The following is a 19,182-nucleotide window of genomic DNA, read 5'->3' as shown; positions in this document are numbered from 1 at the left end:
GGGATGCCGAGGGATGACACGTGAGATTCCGAAGAACCTTTGGCCTTGCTGAGACGGTGGAGTGGGACAATCTATGTAGGATTTTTGACCTACACCCATTCAACCCTGGCAATGATAAGGTGACTTGGGGGTTAGAGAATTCAGGGGAATTCACTACCAAGTCCATTTACTACCGAATGTCCTTGGGAGCGGCGGTCACACACTTCTCCGACATTTGGAAGATTAGGGTACCGCAAAAGATCAAGTTCTTCCTTTGGCAGTTGCTCCGGGGGCGCTTACCGGCTGGGGACCAACTGGTAAAGCGACACGGCCCCTCGGACGGTTTCTGCAGCCTTTGTGGGGATTGGGAAGACTGCAAACATTTTTTTATTGTCCTTTGGCAAAGTTTATGTGGGCAGGAGTGAGGGAACTCCTCAAATGCGACTGGAATCCGGCAGGGGCTGGGCAGTTCATGGGTTTAGTTCAGGTCTGTCGGGGTCCCACCGTAGGCTAGTCTGGTTTACCTTTCTTTGCTCAATGTTGGGCACTCTGGAATATTAGTAATAAACTAGCTATAGAGGGGAAGCTGATCAACAACCCCGCTGACGCCTTGTTTCAAATGTCGATGTACATGCAGAGATGGAGGGTTCTCGTCAGACCGACAGACAAGACGCTTCTGGACGTGGCTAGAGACGACATCCGGAGACTCTAGTGCGGTCAAGGGACGGAAGGTAACGGCATCATGGAAAGCTTTACCTTTAACGAAAGGTAACTTGCTGCTAGTGCTAGCTTTGTTCTTGAGCTGATTGAAATACAGTAACACTTTATGGCCGGACTCACAAATTTATAGCAATCATCGTTTCGTTATGAAACAACCGACCAATGTCATCTCTGCGCTGCATCTTCCTAGTAGATTTTTTGTTTTTGTTTTGCGAATCATCTTCCTAGTAGATACAGATACGGACTTCCGCAGTACAATCTCTGAAGACGGTGGCTGTCTTTGGGGCTTCCCAAAATAAAATCCACATCGGCTTCAGGTCAGGTATCCCTCAAACCTCCTCCACCTCGCCGCCCCGCCCCGCCGCAGCAGGCACCGCGACGCTTCCCCACGCCGCGCCGGCCACCGCGAGCCCTGGTCGTCCCCGTCACCTTCGCCCTCCCCCGACCGCCGCCGCCGCAGATCTAGGGCTTCTCCGCCCGACTCCGACCGCCGCCGCCGCCGCCATCGCGACCCCAAGCCCTCCGACAACGCAATGCTGAGGTTCGGAAAGGTCGACGACCGTCCTCCCCAGAGCGCTAGGTTTTCAAATGGGGACGAGGAAGATGGCCTCAGGACGTGGCGCTCTAGGGCTTCTGACGACGAGGAGAGCGATCACCGGCGGAGGCGCACTAGGGTTTCTCACGACAAGATGGATAGCGACTGCCGCAGCAAACGTGACCGCGGCCGACACCACAGCCGCCGGATCCCCAGGCCGGATTCGGGATCCTCCCCTGACAGCCGACACCGCCGTGACGAGAGCTCGAGGCGTCGGGCCGAGTGCCGGGGCAGGGAAGAGCGCCGGACGAGCCCAGAGAGGAGGGAGCCGACGCCACCGCCACCGCCGTTGCCGGAGATGATCCCTGGGCGCACAGGAGGTGTCTACATCCCGCCCTTCCGCACGGCGCAGATGCTGCGGGATGTGGAGGATAAGGCGAGCCCCGAGTACCAGCGGCTCACATGGGACGCTCTCAAGAAGAGCATCAATGGGCTGGTTAATAAGGTGAACGGCACCAACATCAAGAACTTAGTTCCCGAGCTGTTTGCTGAGAACCTGGTTCGTGGGCGTGGACTCTTCTGCCAGTCGTGCGTCAAGTCGCAGATGGCTTCACCGGGCTTCACGGATGTGTTTGCTGCGCTTGTTGCGGTTGTGAATACCAAGTTCCCTGAGATCGGCCGCTTGCTTCTCGTTCGCGTTATGCTCCTGCTCAAAAGGGCTTTTAAGAGGAATGACAAGGTAAAATTATCCCGGTCTTCTTTGTTTCACCCTTGTCATGTGAAATGGTATTTACTGGCTCGAATATGACTTAAGGAAACACTTGAGTTCATTTCTATACATTATGTTCTTATATAATATTACACCTCAACACCCAACAAAGGTATCTGCCATTGTTATAACTTAATCTTTTGAAGGATGAGTTATTGCGATTACTATCCTATTAAGTATGGAAGAGGAACAACGTTGGTTACTGCAGTTGCAGCGGAACCCATTATGATATGATTGTGCAATTTCTAATGTTTGTCGTCCTTTATTTACAAAGGGTGTTGCCTTACGTGTACAGAAGATGAATATTTACTTAATTTCAGAATCCTATTATGCTATTATCCAAGTATAAGGCCTACTATAAATTGTTGTAGAGTTGGGACTTGAGATCCTGCTGATATTTGTATTGGGTGCACTTCAGTTTTGAATTTGTGCATAAAATGCTTACAACTGCTCTTGTTGGTTGCAGCCCCAATTGCTTGCAGCAACCAAGTTCATAGCACACTTGGTTAATCAGGTAGTTGTGCATGAGGTCGTGGCGCTGGAGCTTCTTGCTGTACTTCTGGAGAATCCAACTGATGATAGTGTCGAGGTGCATAGCTCGCTTCACTTTTCTTTTCATCGTGCAATGCATGCGCCTGTATGTACTACTGATATTGTGAACATATGTCTGAATTATGGCCATGTGTCTCGTCTGACAGGTGGCTGTGGGGTTTGTGAAGGAATGTGGAGCAATACTGCAGGACTTAACTCCTCAAGGACTTCATGGTGAGTTGGAATTTGTATTTATTTTAACACATCACTTTCTGAACCTCTTACTTACACCTCTTTGTGTACCATATATGTCTTGTTTGAGACATACTATCGTGCTATCGGTTCTGTTAGATAGGTGGTATAAATTAATTATGCATCAGCTCTACTTGACACCTGGAGGATTTTTAGCTTGAAGATGTCATGTTTGTGCATTTAGGTCAAAACCTGTGAGATGGTTCACTTTAGGATAAACATTATTCTGGGAAATGCTGTGATGGCACCTAAATATTTAGCTGAGGCTCTGGACTTATTGTTTTCATGGAGAATTGCAAATCTAGTCGGAAAATATTAGTGAATATGTTTTTTCAAGATTTTTGTGTCAACTAGTCGCTTCCCATACACTTGCACTGCAGGTGCACTTCAATATTTTGGCAAATTTCATTGAGATTTACATATACAATGATTAGTTTTGTAACTGGCGGTTGAACCACATGAGTTATGCATGCCTGGAATTTATGATGATTGTCAAAGAGATAACTGTATAGTAGGTAGAAAAGATGCCCAAGAGTCAATACTCATGAATTATAAACTTCTCCTACCAAATCTACCTCTTTTTTTAGTAGTGGAGACATGTATCCCTTTTCCATCTGCATTCCTTGTTTTCGCTGGGTCTTTGACTCATTAATTAATGACTTCGAAATAATCTGAAAAGCATCTCTTTTTCTTGGGTCTGTTGACTCATAAATGACTTCTAAAAACTGAAAAGCCTCGGTTATGGGAACTCAAGTAGTTTATGGTTTTAGGCTTGTAAATTTAGAATTTCAAGCTACTCAAGGTGCATCTTGAATCACATACTTAGTCAAATGCCCTTAATGCTTATAAGTTCAACCTTAACAAAACGGAAAATAATACTCCCTCTGTCCCATGAAACTTGTCTCAACTTTGTCTAAATTTTGGTCTATCTACCTACAAACTAGTGTCTAGATACATCTAAATTTGGACAAAGTTAAGACAAGTTTCATAGGACGGAGGGAGTACGATGGTTGAAGTGAGACTTGAGTGCAGTGCTCTTGGAGCTTGCCACATTCTTCTGTTGTCCTGGTAGTACCTGTGAAATTGATCTACTCCCATTAAAACTAAAATAATGAATCTTAATACTACTGTTTTATTTAATGAATAAAATTTCAATTCCTTGAAATTTTATCATTTTCCTATTTCTTGTAATTGAACTATTATTATTTGTTTAAAAATCCATCTTAAATTGGGGTTGATATAATTTGTTTATCTCCTTTTTTTCTTTGTATTAGTTCTTTCCACCTTTACTTGCTTTTGTTCTCAATGGTTTCTCATCTCACTCGATCGCAGCTATGTTCGAACGATTTCGAGGCATCCTTCATGAAGGTGAAATAGACAAGCGTGTGCAGTTTCTCATTGAAGGTCTTTTTGCTATTAGAAGGGCTAAATTTCAGGTAAATTCATAGTTGTCCTAGATGGTGCCTTCTTTTGCATGCACATAACAAATTATGATTATATGGTTTCCGTGCCTATCTAAAGGGTTTCCCGGCCATCCGTCCAGAACTGGATCTTGTGGAGCCGGAGGACCAATGTACTCATGACATGTCCTTCGAAACTGAGCTAGACCCTGAGACTAACCTAAGTAAGCTTTTGCTTCCTTCGAGGGCATGGTGCTCTGTTACTTTCATGACATTAGGGAAGAAACTTACACTTTTTTATGGCAAAGTGCTGACCTTTTCCAACCTGCAGATGTTTTCAGAGTAAACCTGAACTTCGTTGAAGATGAAAAGGCTTATGTGAACCTAAAGAAAAGTATCCTGGGAGATGAATTGGATGAAGATGAAGAAGGGTCTGATGATGCTTCGGATGACGAGGATGAAGAAGAATCCGATGATGAAGATGATGAACTGATGGAGATAAGGGATAAAACTGAGACCAACCTTATCAACCTTCGGAGAACCATATATTTGACAATCATGTCCAGTGTTGATTTTGAGGAAGCTGGTCACAAGCTTTTAAAGATTAAACTTGAGCCTGGTCAAGAGGTAAGTACTTGTACTTCACCTCCCTAATATTTTTATCTAATGTCGACTTCAGTTTTGTCTGGTAAAGTCACTTGTTGATTGCCTTGTTTATGTGGTTTCTATTGTTTCCTGCTATAGAAATCTTCAGATTCAGATACATGTGTTTTGTAATAACAGCAATACTAGATTAGATACCTGACCTTATCTTTTGCAAATGTGTCAAGTTGTCCATTTTTTTCATGGAGCTACTTTACTTTGACTCGTTTACCAGCCGTACAGCTTTAGTACAACTTTTCTGGGATCGTTTTTATGCCCCTAGTTTAGATCCTCCAATACATGATCATATTAGGGAAAATTGTTACGAAAACTAGGGGCATTTGGATAGTTTTCTTAACAATTTTCACATGCATTTGGGTAGTTTTCTTGGTGCTGGATGTGTGAAGAAAACTGTATGCATCAATGGGCGGTCATTGCATCACACCTTCCATTTTGTTGAGTCTTAACTTTGTTGGTTACAGTGAATTGTTTAAAACAGATTTTATTTTAACGTAATTATTCAGGCTTACCATTGTAATATACTCATGCCATTCCAAAATAATTGAATTCTAATTTTGTCCCAAGTCATAATACTTAATGTTTGACTAAATTTGTAGACAAATATCTCATCATTTGGAGCACCAATTTATTTTTATTAGATTCATCGCACTATATATTTTTAGACTAAAGATTGGACGCTGTAGATGCTGGCATTTTTTCTCTAAATCTTGGGACAAAACTAGAACTTCAATTACTTTGAGTAAATTACAAGGAACTACCACAATTGGTGCTACAGTTATGGCCATGCCGTTTGGCCATGTTATCACTGACAGTGGGGCCACGGCGGCTAAATCACTATCAATCGACAATTTGGTACAGTTTCGAAAAAAATAGCAGAAGTGGTACTGACCTGTAATTGTAGCCCCAGTTGTGGTAGTTCCTTGTAATTTACTCAATTATTTAGGAGCGGAGGAATTAATTGATAAAACTCCATATTGGTCTCAAGTTCTAGACATGATTCTCTTGAAGCGTTCCCCTGTACTACACTAGAGGGTAAACACAACCAATAGTGCAACTTTGTGGCATGGCGTAGCGTTCACAGAGGAAAAACAGAGATGATTATTACTTGTTCTTTCTCTCAATGCCTAATTAAATCAGGATATGAATCCCTCCATTTATGGGAAGTTCATGATTAAACTATGATGTATGCCAAGCTTTTGGATTGAATATGGTCACTTCTGGAGTTTGGCTGTGTGTATTTGTTTCTTATAACTGATCAACGTATGCATTACTATCATTCAGAGTCTTTTTTTTTTTTGTTTTGCCTCCTGTATTTTATTCATGTCTTCCATCAATTGCTCGTTGCTAAACTGCAAAAGATGGTATTTTCCCTAAAGCTAAATCTGATGTTTCATTTGACAGATGGAGGTGAACATCATGCTTCTTGAGTGTTGCAGCCAAGAGAGAACTTACCTTAGATATTATGGCTTATTAGGACAACGGTTTTGCATGATCAATAATGTTTTTCAAGAAAACTTTGAAACATGTTTTGTGCAACAGTATTCTATGATACATCGTCTCGAAACAAATAAGTTGAGGAATGTTGCCAAGTTCTTCGCACATTTGTTGGGGACGGATGCCCTTTCTTGGCATGTTTTGGCTTACATCAGGTTGACAGAGGAGGACACAACATCGTCTTCCCGAATTTTTATAAAGATTCTATTCCAGGTATGTTGTGAATGTGCCACTGAACTTCTATTACTGTCCCATGAAAATTGTCTTAGATTTGTCAAAATTTGGATGTATCTAGATACTATTTAGTGTGTGGATACATCCAAATTTTGACAAATCCAAGACAAGTTTCATGCGATGGAGCGAGTATATGGCAATATTTTCTTCACCCTATCAGACTGTTGAATTACTTCATATGCAGGAGTTGTCGGAACATCTGGGTATACATTTACTGAACGAGAGATTAAATGATCCGAACATGCAAGATTTCTTCGAGTCAGTCTTCCCGAGAGATCATCCGAAGAATACTAGATTCTCCATAAATTTCTTCACCTCCATCGGTCTTGGAGGTATCACAGAAAGCCTGCGAGAGTACCTGAAGAACATTCCTCGGCTTATAATGCAGCAACAGAAGCCTGCATCATCAGAGTCGGAATCAGGTGGAGAAAGCTCTGATTCAGGATCTAGCTCCGGGTTAGAATCCAGCTCCGATGAGAGTGACAAGAAACAGAGCAAGAGAAGGAAGAGGAGCTAAGCACAACTTCACTCATGCTTACTGGCTGCACCTATCTCGTCAGTTTTGTTAAGATCAGCTGTCTAGTTGGATCATTGCGTACGCATGTGTAGTACACTGTCATCAGATCTAACTGTTGTTGGCTGTTACATTCTGGAATCGAGCATAATCAGATGGCGGTGTGAAGTATTCGACGGCCTTGATCATGTGGCGTGACTTGTCAAGGCAAACAAAAACCAAGAGGATCATAATACGGCATTTTTTCTTCATAAATTTTAGACAGTGTGAGTTACTTCACCGGTTTATATGTTTGTTATAGCAGTGTAATATTTTGGCTGATCTAAAGAGGTTCCAAAATTCTAGATTCCTGAATGGATAGTTTTTTGATATTCCCTCCATCAATAAAAAGATGTGATGATTTGTCAAAGTTAGGAGTGTCTAGATATATCCAAACTTTAAAAAAATTGTGTCATCCTTTTATGGACACAGGAATGCTTGGAAACTGATTTTGCCAGACTGAGGACAGGGACAGATAGTGGAACTCAGGTTAGCCAAATCACTCTACTTTTCAAGTTCCATTAGAAATTCCATTGCGATCGAGTGGCTGTAAGCGCTAGGCGCTGGCCTCCACAACAACGACCGCAATTTTCGAGTTGGTTTTCTTTTTCGTTGGCTGGTTCGAATTTTCGCATCGAGTTCGTCCCCAATTCCTCTCCTCTCTCCTCGCCTGCATCTAGTCCCCTGCTCGCCACCTGTGAATCAGCCTAGTTGGTGGCGAGCGTCCGGCGAGAAGTTTCCCTGGTCGGTCCAAGCAGTGTAGGAGGAGCTTCCACGACGCGCACTAGCGGATGGAGGCGTCCGAGGAGTTTGGCTGCAGCCGCTAACTTCGGCGAGTGCAAGAAATTTGAGGGTTAGTTTTAAGCAAAAAATTTAGAACACTTATTCTCGAGAAACAGACGTTCATCCTGCTTTATAAATAAAACAACTACAACCATATAGAGTATGGGACCAAGTCTCCAATCACAAGAGTAAAGAGAAAAAAAAGCTTGCTGCAGCACAGAGAAGTCCAAGGCGAAACCGAAAAATAAAAATAAAGCATGGCTTCCCAGGACGATTGGGCGCCAGTCAGCGCTTGGACGGAGAGAGACAGTGTGCCGCCTGTAGAAGGTTGTCAAAGCATGGCATCTAGGCGCTCCCGATACCACTGCTGCAAGAAATCTAGGAATTTGAAGATTGAGTCAGTGGAATGCTGAAGGAAAACCTTTGCAATAACCATCTTATTACGAACAATCCAAAGAGTCAACGACATGGCAGCAAACACCAACTAGAGTAGACGTTTCTTCTTGCCGGTGTTATTCACCCGGTACTTTAGGAACTAACCGAGGTCTTGGGCCAGCCTGCCGGGGCCCAAAACCTCATGAACAAAATTTCATAAGAACCTGGCCACGGGACAAGTGAACATTATGCGGGTTTTACCGACTCGGGTACCCCACATAATGGACATAAACCGCCCCCGACCCATGGTGTTTAGCTACCTCCACCACTGAGGGCAGGTGATCCCAAAGGAGATGCCAGCCGAAGATCTTCTTCAGGGGTAGGGGCGCTTTCCAAAGCAGCGCAATCCAGGGAAGTCTGGGCCCTCTAAAAAGGGCTCGATACGCTGAACTAACAGTGAAGTTCCCCAAAGGGATGAGACGCCAAGAAACACTATTCGACGAGGCTGAGAGGGACGTCGGGAGCCTCAATCGTCTTTAGGGGTAGGCGCGCTTTCCAAAGCGGCGCAGTCCACGGAAGTCTGGGCCCTCTAAAAAGGGCCCGATACGCTGAACTAACATTGAAGATCCCCGAAGGGATGAGACGCCAAGAAACACTATCCGACGAGGCTAAGAGGGACGCCAGGAGCCTCGCCCGCAACATCTCCCACGCCTCGCCTTCCTCTGCTCTGAAGGTCCTACGGAAAGCAAGGTCAACACAAATCGTGAATATGCATCCCCCCAAGCCACGAGTCTAACCAAAATATGGTCTCCACGTCCGTGCCTATGGAGAAGGATATCCCTAGGCCGATATCATGTTTGGTGTCTTGGAGGGATCGCCAAAATTGCGACCCCTCGCGACCGTCGCATGCTAGAAGAGGCCGGCTCCTTAGGTATTTGGCCTTAATGTGGTGATCTTTTGTGGAAGGTTTACCCTATGGCTCACTACGAATCAGCATGACCATGAATATTCTTAGCCATAGCATTTTTATCCTACATAATTTACCCCAGATAAATTAATGCGTGAGTATTTCATGCATCATATGGCTGACCTTTTTCGAAATGAATTGCGATGAGGTGATATTACGTGGGAGTAATTATTTAACATGGGTCATGGGCATTGATGATTTTGTCGACCCGTGGCCTTGTGGCCATAAACACTCCACATGTACATAATGTCATGGATATTTACAAAATAGCATAATCGGAATGACTCAATTCTCAGACTGAGTATTTAAGTGGATGATCAATATCCATTTATCCCTTTTGGGAACTCCCTTAAGGAGATATATGTTATAAGCACCACACAAATGGCTATTCAATCGTGTTCGGCAATCGTGTTGGGGACTTCGAGTCCATTGAGGCTTATAAGTCATTTGTCTGTAAATCAACATCGAGTTGAAATTATATGATAAGGCAATTTTGGATACATATCTGATTGTAAGTTTTTACTGCACTTTACATTCTTTTATGATGGTAAATATAAATACCATTTTTATTTCAGGGTAAAAATATGATGAATTTCGTATGAAGGATCGTTACGTTCAATAGGTGTGATACCATTGCCTGAAATTCATGCTTGCGCTCTTAGTGCTAAGCAATCTAGTGGTTAGACAACCACAAAGAGTTCAATGTAAAGTGAAGATAAAATGAAATAGAAAAGTAGTATATCTCTCAAAAGGGAATGGATCATTTAGAATAAATATGACAACCCTCAAGTTTGTCAAAGGGTTGGTAGTACGGAATATCGTACCAATGGTTACCATTCTGTCAAGCATACCAAAGAAGGCAAATGAGTTCAATGAGATAAAATTGAAGTCTAACTTCAAAGGAACAACCAGAAAATATTCTGGTAATGTAGAAGGAAAATTACTCCACTGCAGTGATACATGTTTGTAGATGATTATTCTCAAGATGTTCGTGTAGTCTCTTGTTTCCAGGATGATTATTCCCAAGATGTCCTCCTTCTCCTTCTCCGGCGCCAAAACTATTTTGGGAGGGATGTATGTCAAACAATCTTTTTTTTATTCTGCACAAACACATAAGATCTAATCTATGTAGATGTAAATAACGGGATTGAATTAACATCACTCATCTACTAGTGCGGGATGCAATCTATGTCCAAACATACCCTAATCTTTACGCATAAATTTTGGATCCAAACACACGAGTATGAACTATGACTTGTCTGCACATCTGTGCCCCAGTAGTAGTTCAAATATCTTCCTGTATGCACAGCCTGAATGCTGTTTTCCTTTGTGCCACCCAAGCAAAGCCAAGTTGCGAGCTGCCGTGCCCATTACTCTTGGGTTTCCACCATCCGAGGAGGAGAGAAATATAGAAATCCGCGCAGCAATCGGTGGCGTAAGCGCGATCCAATGTTCAAATCGCTGCACCTCTCCGTGCGCTCTTGCCGACTCCGATGAGCGATCGATGGAACCGATCCCGGAGGCCGCCGTTTCGTTTGCTGCTGCACATCAGCACATGGCTTGGGTTTTCCCCTTGGATTGACGCACCACCTCTTTTTTCCTTGATGAATTGCTGCCATTGGTTACACTGGTCGTTGGGTGTATCTAGTTCCGGTGGTGCCTGAATACATTTGGGGATTAACCAAAAAATGAGCTGCTGCCGTTACACTTTTGCTAATTCTCATTTGCTTACTTGACGCCAAGAACCATCAACCTGGCACTGACACGCAGTGGTGGAGCCATAAAATCAACTAAAGTTGTGTAGTCAAATACATGTATTGATATAAAAACTGTGTAGCCAATTGACTACACAGCATATATAGGTGTGGTTCCGCCACTGCTGACACGTGCATGATTTCATATTTTTTGAACTTACATCCTCTATTACAATTTATTTAAAGTTCTAGCTTTTTCGCAATGCTTACACATCAAAATAAATAGTAGTTTGAAAATACATTTCTATGATGAAAGTGTACAGAGTCGATTCAGAAATTACGTAGCCTCGCTAGAGCAAGACTTATAGACAGACAAAAAGATCCAATGCAAGTGATTAGGCCTGCCTCGTGGAAGTTTCCCTTGTTCAACTCCCAAAATTATTCGTGTATTTGTTCGAATGAAGTGTCCAAACGAACTAATGGAGCAAGTTAGGACTCCTTCCATCAATAAAAAGATCTCTCAACTTTAGATAAATTTAGATGTATGTGATACTAATGTCTAGATACATCTACATTTTGACAAAGTTGCGACCTATTTTTGTAGACAGAAGGAGTACTTAGGCTTGATTGCTCATAATGTTGGGATGTAATTAACTTCATTTTATAATTGTTTTTGAAATATCGGCGAAAAAGTAGAAAAGATAGGTTAGCCAAACGGAAATGTAGGCAACATTTGGCCTGGCAAACAGGATTATCGTAATCCGAATTGACAGAAATGAGCATACGATCACAGATCTCTATATCTCACACGCAAGCTAGCGTTGATTCAACGGAACGGCGAGCCTGAATATGTTATGCCGCCACGCATCACTGCAGCTCCATCGTTCCCATGACCGAATTCTTTGGTCCAATGGCCACCCCCCACCGTCGTTCACTGCTCTACGTTAGCTTTGTTAATTCTGCGGAGTATGCATGCTCATACGCATGTGAGTACAACCAAACCCTTAATTCCTCCGGATCAGTGTCGAGCTGCTCATATCGGAAATCCTAGACCTACGGACTAGTTGCTACGGAATGCACATACGGACTGACGTGGGGATCGTGGGTTGGTTTGATTTTTTGACCTCCCCTGATTTCCGGATGCAAGGCTAAATCTGCAACAAACAGCCCGTATGTGTAGCATTACTCTGCTCATATATACGCATGTGCACGGACAAGGTATAAAAGCACAAATCCAGGAAGACTTCTTGCTCACTTCACTTCACCGTCGTAGCGTGCCACGCTCGCCACCACCGCTCCAAAATGGCAAGCATCACGGTGGTCTTGCTCGTCCTGCTTCCGTTGCTCCTCTCCTCGCTGGTCGCCGAGGCGCATTCCGATGGCGTCTTCGGCTTCCAGGCCACGCTCACCCACGTCGACGCCGGCAAGGGGTACACGGACGCGCAGCTGCTCTCCCGCGCGGTGCGCCGGAGCAGATCGCGCGTGGCCGCGCTGCAGTCGCTGGCGGCGACCCCCGCGGACGCGATCACCACGGCCCGCATTCTCGTGCTGGCCAGCTGGGGCGAGTACCTGATGAGCATGGCCATCGGCACGCCGCCCCGGGAATACTCGGCCATCCTCGACACCGGCAGCGACCTCATCTGGACGCAGTGCGCGCCGTGCATGCTCTGCGTGGACCAGCCCACGCCCTTCTTCGAGTCAGCCAAGTCCCCCACCTTCAAGAAGCTCTCCTGCTCCTCCCCGATGTGCAACGCCCTCTACGTCTGGGACTGCTACAAGAACACCTGCGTCTACCAGTACTTCTACGGCGACAGTGCCAGCACCGCCGGCGTGCTCGCCAACGAGACCTTCACCTTCGGCACCAACGGCACGCGTGTCTCTGTGCCCAAGATCGCCTTCGGCTGCGGGAACCTCAACGCCGGCTCCCTCTACAACGGCTCCGGCATGGTGGGCTTCGGCCGGGGCCCGCTGTCCCTGGTCAGCCAGCTCGGGGTGCCCAGGTTCTCCTACTGCCTCACCTCCTTCATGTCCACCGTGCCCAGCCGCCTCTACTTCGGCGCCTACGCCACGCTCAACACAACCAACACAAGTGACTCTGGCCCGGTGCAGTCCACGCCCTTCATCGTCAACCCGGCGCTGCCCACCATGTACTACCTCAACATGACGGGCATCAGCGTCGGCGGCGACCTGCTGCCCGTCGACCCGTCCGTGTTCACCATCAACGACGCCGACGGCACGGGCGGGGTCATCATCGACTCGGGCGCCACCATCACGTACCTGGCGCAGCCCGCGTACGACATGGTACACCAGGCATTCGTCGCGCAGGTCGGGCTCACCCTGGTGAACGTCACGTCGCCAGACGACCTGGACACGTGCTTCAAGTGGCCGCCACCGCCTCGGAAGAAGGTGACCATGCCGGAGCTCGTCTTCCACTTCGAAGGGGCTGACATGGAGCTGCCGCTGGAGAACTACATGCTCATTGACGGCAGCACCGGGAACCTCTGCCTGGCGATGGCGCCGTCTGAAGACGGCTCCATCATCGGCAGCTTCCAGCACAGCAACTTTCACGTCCTCTACGACAACGAGAACAGCCTGCTGTCCTTCGTCCCCGCGCCCTGCAATCTAGTCTAGTCGCAGCTCTGCATCTCGATCACGTTTAGCCCCTAAATTAATTCTCCATTGCTCTACGTTTATGCATCATTCCGCCATTTTCATTCTGTTTTCGTAGTTATTACATGGCAGGGATTTTAACTGTAGGTTGATGATCTGTATCTGCGATATTTCGATGGATGTCTGGTTCTACCATTGTCCTCACGCACACTGCGTACCAATATTCAGCTCGTGTAATTTCTATGCTGTGTGCTGTGTCCAAATATATTTTCCAAGAACTAGTGATTTCTTGTGGAGACTTGTAAAGAATTAATCCAAATGAAATGTCATGATCAGCTCAAATGTGATAGAGTGTGGATTTTCTGCAATGGGTGGTAGCTACCCCTGTCGTTTCAGCAGTTGGATGTTGTGCATCTAAAACTAATGCTTAACGGCCACTTCACGGACTGAGCTCATACCAAGTGCCAGACCATGACAAAAAGGTGGCAGGCTCCACTGCCCCAGTGCATAAAAAATGAACATCTGACACAAAAAGAAAGGTAGGTCTTCATGCATGCATCTACGAGCAAATAAAAAGGGGTAAAGCAGTGGACAGGCGCTTGAAGATGGCGATTTACACAGAAATAACCCTTTTGTGAAACTATAGCACAGACTGACCTCTCGGGCAAACTATTTAACCCATCTAACCCTTTTGTGTGGCGCCCCTCTCATGGGCGCCACACATGCCCGAGTGGCGCCCATGCTGCCGGCGCCACACACCCATCCGACGTGGCGCCGTCGACGCTGAGGTGTGCTCTAATCTGACGTGGCAGGATGTGTGGCGCCCGTGGCAAGGGCGCCACACATCCACTTATATTTGCACAAACATACTGTAAGACATTTCTCTAGGGACTTAGCCGTTTTGGCGACCCTGTTTGTGTGGCGCCGGCGCCATGGGCGCCACACCTCACCATGTGGCGCCGAAGGCACGAGCGCCACACAAAGAGGCTCGCCAAAACGGCTAAGGACTAATCGTCCGGAGCCCTTGGATGTTTTCGACCTAGAAGTTGATATAAGTTGGCATGTGTGGCGCCGACGCCATGGGCGCCACACAGTTCAGTTTTGAACACAACCTTGCACAGAATATGTACGACACAGCATAATGGTTGAAATAACAAATAAGGTTCGACGACATTAAGGTTCCAATTACAATAAAGTTCAACGACATGAAGGTTCGAGAGGATCAAGTTTCACACAACATCATGGTTCGACAACATAAAGGTTTGACAAGAAGAACATAGCCAAAGGGACATCACTGCGTGGCAAAGGCTCCCTCCCCTCTCGCCTTCTTCTTCTTAGATTCTTCCTTCTTCCTTATGTCCCGAGCCAACTGAACTACAAAGTCGAAGAAATGGTGGCGCTCCTCCGTCTTTGAAGCTTCCGCTTGAGCTCTTTCCTCCTTGATGCGCTCAGCCTCCTTAGCCACCTCCTCTAGGTGCATCCTATTGGCCCTCTCCCTCGCTATTTGAGCAAGTTGCCAGTTCTTCTGGAATTTTTCCCTCCATAGACGGTCCCGTTCGGCCTTGAGCTTCTCATTCCTCTTCTTCTCGCGCCATAGGTATTCTTGATACTCACTTTGCATACGATCATCTTCCGCATTCTTCTTAGCTATCTCCTCCTGTCTCTTCCTCTCAAGTTCTTCCTTCTCCCTCTTTCGCACCGTCCTCAAAGCCTCCTCCCAAACCGACTCCTCCTTCTCATTACCCTCCCTCGAACGGGGCTTGGGTGGTGGACTCCTCTCTCGAACGGGGGATGAGGGCCGGTTAAGGTCAAGCTCGATACGAGCATCAACCGTCTTGGTTGCAAACAACTCCAAAGCCTTGTCTTGTGACCCGGCCACCGTCTCCTTGTAAACGGACCAACGTTGCTCGGAGTTGGTACACATTGTCTTCCAACGGGTGTGCATTCCAAACCCCACATTATGTCTTCCCTCTAGCTCAACACCATCATTTGGCTCATTCCAATTCAACTCAACCCTCACTTGTGCTACCACCTCCGCAAAGCTAGGGCTAAGCTCAAACACCAAGTCAACCTCTTCCGGGTCCGGCTCTATGTTTCCCTTCAAGAAAGCATCCTTGTCCACATGATGAACATGAACAATTCTTTCCATCCCCCTAGCATAATGGGAACAACACATACACACATGTGTTCATTAGTTACCATAATTAACATAATCTACCCATACAAACTAGCACACTACCATTTCTCCTACTTCAACAACCCTAACATCCAACCAAATCCATCTCCACCCTCAAATCAACCAAATCCACATCTAGGGTTTCACATGTAGATTCAACCAAATACACAAAATCAATGGATGAAAAGAAGGGGAACGGAGGAGATTACCTCAAGGAACGGGTTGGGAACGATCTCCACGGACAGATCTGACGAAATCCAAGATTTGAGTAGGAATTTGAGGGGGGGGGGAGAGAGAACCGGGGGCCTTCTTGAGAGGAAGAAGAAACAGAGAGAGGAGATGGCTGGGTCGGGCTGGGGTGGGCTCGCGCAGCCACACATAAGTGGATGTGGCGCCCTTGCCACGGGCGCCACACTTTCAAAGTGTGGCGCCGGCGAGAGCGGTGCCACACATCCTGCCACGTCAGATTAGAGCACACCTCAGCGTCGACGGCGCCACGTCGGATGGGTGTGTGGCGCCGGCAGCACGGGCGCCACTCGGGCATGTGTGGCGCCCATGAGAGGGGCGCCACACAAAAGGGTTAGATGGGTGAAATAGTTTGCCCGAGAGGTCAGTCTGTGCTAAGGTTATTTCTATGTAAATCGCCCTTGAAGATAAGATATTTCTAGCTCTCTCTGCGGATACAAAGCTGGATCTAAAGCGTTTTAGCGTGGAGTAATAAAACTTGGCAGATAAAGGTTCTCACGCAATATGAGTCTAGCTGAGGAGAAGAGGAAATAACCTAGCATTTTTTTTTTGCGAACATCTGTAGTGAGAATCTGTACCATCTTTGTTAAGCCTAGAAGTATGACAGCAGGCCCCCCCACAACTTTTTATTTCGTTAGACACTAGTGCTAGACTCAGCTCCAAGATTCATTTAGCTAGACTAACCTTCTCCACCGGTCAGACCCGAGTCGAATTTCCAAAAGATTTTTCATACCGTACGCGTGGTCTAAAGTCTAAACACACCCATATTTACGAGACATTAAGAAGTCAGCTATCCTGGGGATTTTTCATCATAATTTTGTTTGCATGCCACGGATAACCGTTTAGAGCATTTTCACTGGCGCCCCTAAATAGGTGCAGGTAAGAGCGTCGGTACTGCGTGCCGTGTTGGGGACGCCGGCGTTACAACCTCCATTTTGGCGAAGGTGTTTCCACTGCGGTGTCCTCAATACGACATCCCCGATATAATTAAAATGTAAAAAAACATTTTTAAAAACGAATTTATATGGATTTAGATAAGTTTTGTACAAAAGTAACTCGAATTTGAACTGAAAACTAAAAAACTAGCGGCGGCGTGTGTCGAAGACGCTGAAGTCGAGGTTGTCCGCGTCGTCCCTGTCATCGTCGCCGGACAAGCTGAAGGACCAGTCGTCCTCCTCCTCCTTTGGCGTCGGCGGCTCAGAAGGACCGGCGAGGTCGACGAAGTTCTCGCCGTGGTCCATGGCGGACCACACCGCCGTCTGCCTCGGGTCGAGCGTCATCTGCCGATAGTCCTCCTCGACGGGGCCGAAGATGAAGTGCTGCCCGGGGAAGTCCTCCGGGTCGTCGCCGCCATGGAGGGCCCCATGTGCCTCCGCTTCCATCTCCCACCATTGCCTCTTCACCGGTCGAGGTGGCGTTAAGGGACCAGTGTCCTCCTCCTTGACGTGCCAGCGTTGGTTAGATGCCCTCGGCGTCCTCCGAGTCGGCGCGGAAGCCGTGCGCCGTTGGTTGTCGTGGACGACGAAGCCAGCAGAAGGAGGCGCGGACGAGTGCGTGCGTCCACCGACTCTAGACGAGCCGGAGCGCGAGTGGGCCGATGTGGTTCTTGCCGGCGACCTCTATAGAGGCGGCGCCTCCAGCGCCATGCACTGCGCCTGGGAGAAGTAGAGGGGGATGCATAGGGGATCGCCGTTGACTCGCGGGCGGTAGCCGTACTCCACCGGCGTCGCGTCGATGTCGTGGCCTTGCCACTAGGCCTGGCGGTCGGCACGGTTGAAACGACCGGCGTCGCGGCTGGCCGAACGCGCGAGCTCGATGGCGCGCTCCTCTTCGAAGCGTCGCGGCCACGCCGGGCTGGTGAGCGCGTTCGACGGTTGGCTTTTGTCGGCCGACGACATGTACGCCCGCTGCTCGGCGATGAGGGCGAGTGTGTCCGGTCCAGCCGATGGCGGCGGCACGGCGTAGCCGGCGTTTGACAGGTGTCACCCGTATGGCAGCTTGAACTGCAGCGACACGGGGATGCTCTGCCAGTACATCACGTCCGCCTCGTCGTACATGAGCTACAGCGACCGGAGTGCGCCGACGCCGCTGCCACCGGCCTCGGCATTGTGCGCCATCGCGTCGGTGGGTGTTTCGGGCTGCGTCTGCGAGAATGGCGGTGGCGGCGGCTAGGGTTGGAAGACAAGGAAGAAGAGAAGTGCGCCGGTGTGTTGTAAGGGCGGCGGCTGACGCGCATTAAGGCCGCGTGGGGGAGGTTGGCGGACGCCTCGTCGCCACTTCGGTTTCCTTGCTGACGACTATCCGGCACACGCCGTTTTTAATGCGACTCGTTGGAGCGCTCGATTCACGCTCTTTGCGAAGGCGGCCCCACCCGCGAAAACCAATGTACCGCGAGGCGTTGGAGCGCTCGATTCACGCCCTTTGCGAAGGAGCCGGCACGGGGTTACCGGCGTTTCTATTGGCCTCAAAAACTAGCCGGCGCCTTTTGAGACGCGCCGGTGTGAGCTTGTTTTAGCCGCCGACTCCAAAAAAGCTATCGGGACCGCTATAGGGCCTGATGAAAATGCTCTTGTGTTCGCTTTTATGTTTACTAGGAAAAAAGCCCGTGCGTTGCTACCGCACGTCTCCTAGTGTTTCGCTTCTCCAACCTGCCGCTACCTGGTGCTGCTCTCATGCCCAACTCCTGATACTCAGGTCAGGCATTGGCAACGACACCACCATTGCTCAGTTGAGGCGCCGCCGACAACGAACGCGGTGTTAGCAGTGCCATTGGCCGATCGTATCACTACCAACACTGGTTTGGGAGGATGAAATGCCGACACCAACCTAGAATCATGTCGCCACGGCATTGCCGTCCTCCGGCACTTTTTATCACTTGTATAAGATCTCACACTTTAGTATTTTCTCAACACTTTTCGGTAGAGCACCATCGATTAGTATAGATTAGCATGAACCTCCATCAAGTTGTGACCAGTGGTTGGTCAGGGGATTTCAACTCCTTCAAGAAGGCCCCACAAAAGATCTGCATCAATAGCAAAACAAACCCAGTTGAAATACATGAACCGCACTAATTTTTCAGATGCACGATACTGCAACTTTCATGGCCATCATGTGTTTCCAAGGCACAAGACAAACCACCGTACACAAAATAATACTGAAAAAACCATTGTGAAATAATAGTTTCTAGATTCTTGAAGAATT

General features: G+C 47.4%; 2 protein-coding genes across 2 annotated transcripts; both read left to right on the top strand.

Annotated features, from left to right (window-relative positions):
- Positions 1 to 451: 451 nt before the first annotated feature.
- Positions 452 to 7,271, top strand: LOC124657006 (pre-mRNA-splicing factor CWC22 homolog). Its single transcript, XM_047195640.1, has 9 exons — positions 452 to 466; positions 1,017 to 1,973; positions 2,470 to 2,592; positions 2,702 to 2,768; positions 4,119 to 4,222; positions 4,308 to 4,410; positions 4,518 to 4,813; positions 6,251 to 6,556; positions 6,762 to 7,271. Exons 1-9 carry the CDS (start codon positions 452 to 454, stop codon positions 7,092 to 7,094), a joined length of 2,304 nt encoding a protein of 767 aa, XP_047051596.1. The 3' UTR covers positions 7,095 to 7,271.
- Positions 7,272 to 12,251: 4,980 nt separating this feature from the next.
- LOC124651277 (aspartic proteinase nepenthesin-1-like) lies at positions 12,252 to 13,684 on the top strand. The gene has a single exon (XM_047190386.1). It carries the CDS (start codon positions 12,252 to 12,254, stop codon positions 13,578 to 13,580), a length of 1,329 nt encoding a protein of 442 aa, XP_047046342.1. The 3' UTR covers positions 13,581 to 13,684.
- The last annotated feature ends 5,498 nt before the right edge of the window (positions 13,685 to 19,182 follow it).

Source organism: Lolium rigidum, chromosome 5 (genome assembly GCF_022539505.1).
Source record: "Lolium rigidum isolate FL_2022 chromosome 5, APGP_CSIRO_Lrig_0.1, whole genome shotgun sequence".
Classification (NCBI taxonomy): domain Eukaryota; kingdom Viridiplantae; phylum Streptophyta; class Magnoliopsida; order Poales; family Poaceae; genus Lolium; species Lolium rigidum.
This window is presented reverse-complemented; position numbering and strand designations above follow the sequence as displayed.

What these genes read in the sequence shown, in the direction of transcription:
- LOC124657006 (XM_047195640.1), top strand. An exon ending in CAACTGATGATAGTGTCGAG is followed by an intron (nt 2,593 to 2,701) that starts GTGCATAGCTCG and finishes CTCGTCTGACAG; the next exon opens with GTGGCTGTGGGGTTTGTGAA. An exon ending in TTAGAAGGGCTAAATTTCAG is followed by an intron (nt 4,223 to 4,307) that starts GTAAATTCATAG and finishes GCCTATCTAAAG; the next exon opens with GGTTTCCCGGCCATCCGTCC.
- LOC124651277 (XM_047190386.1), top strand. Translation starts at nt 12,252, where the DNA reads ATGGCAAGCATCACGGTGGTCTTGCTCGTCCTGCTTCCGTTGCTCCTC.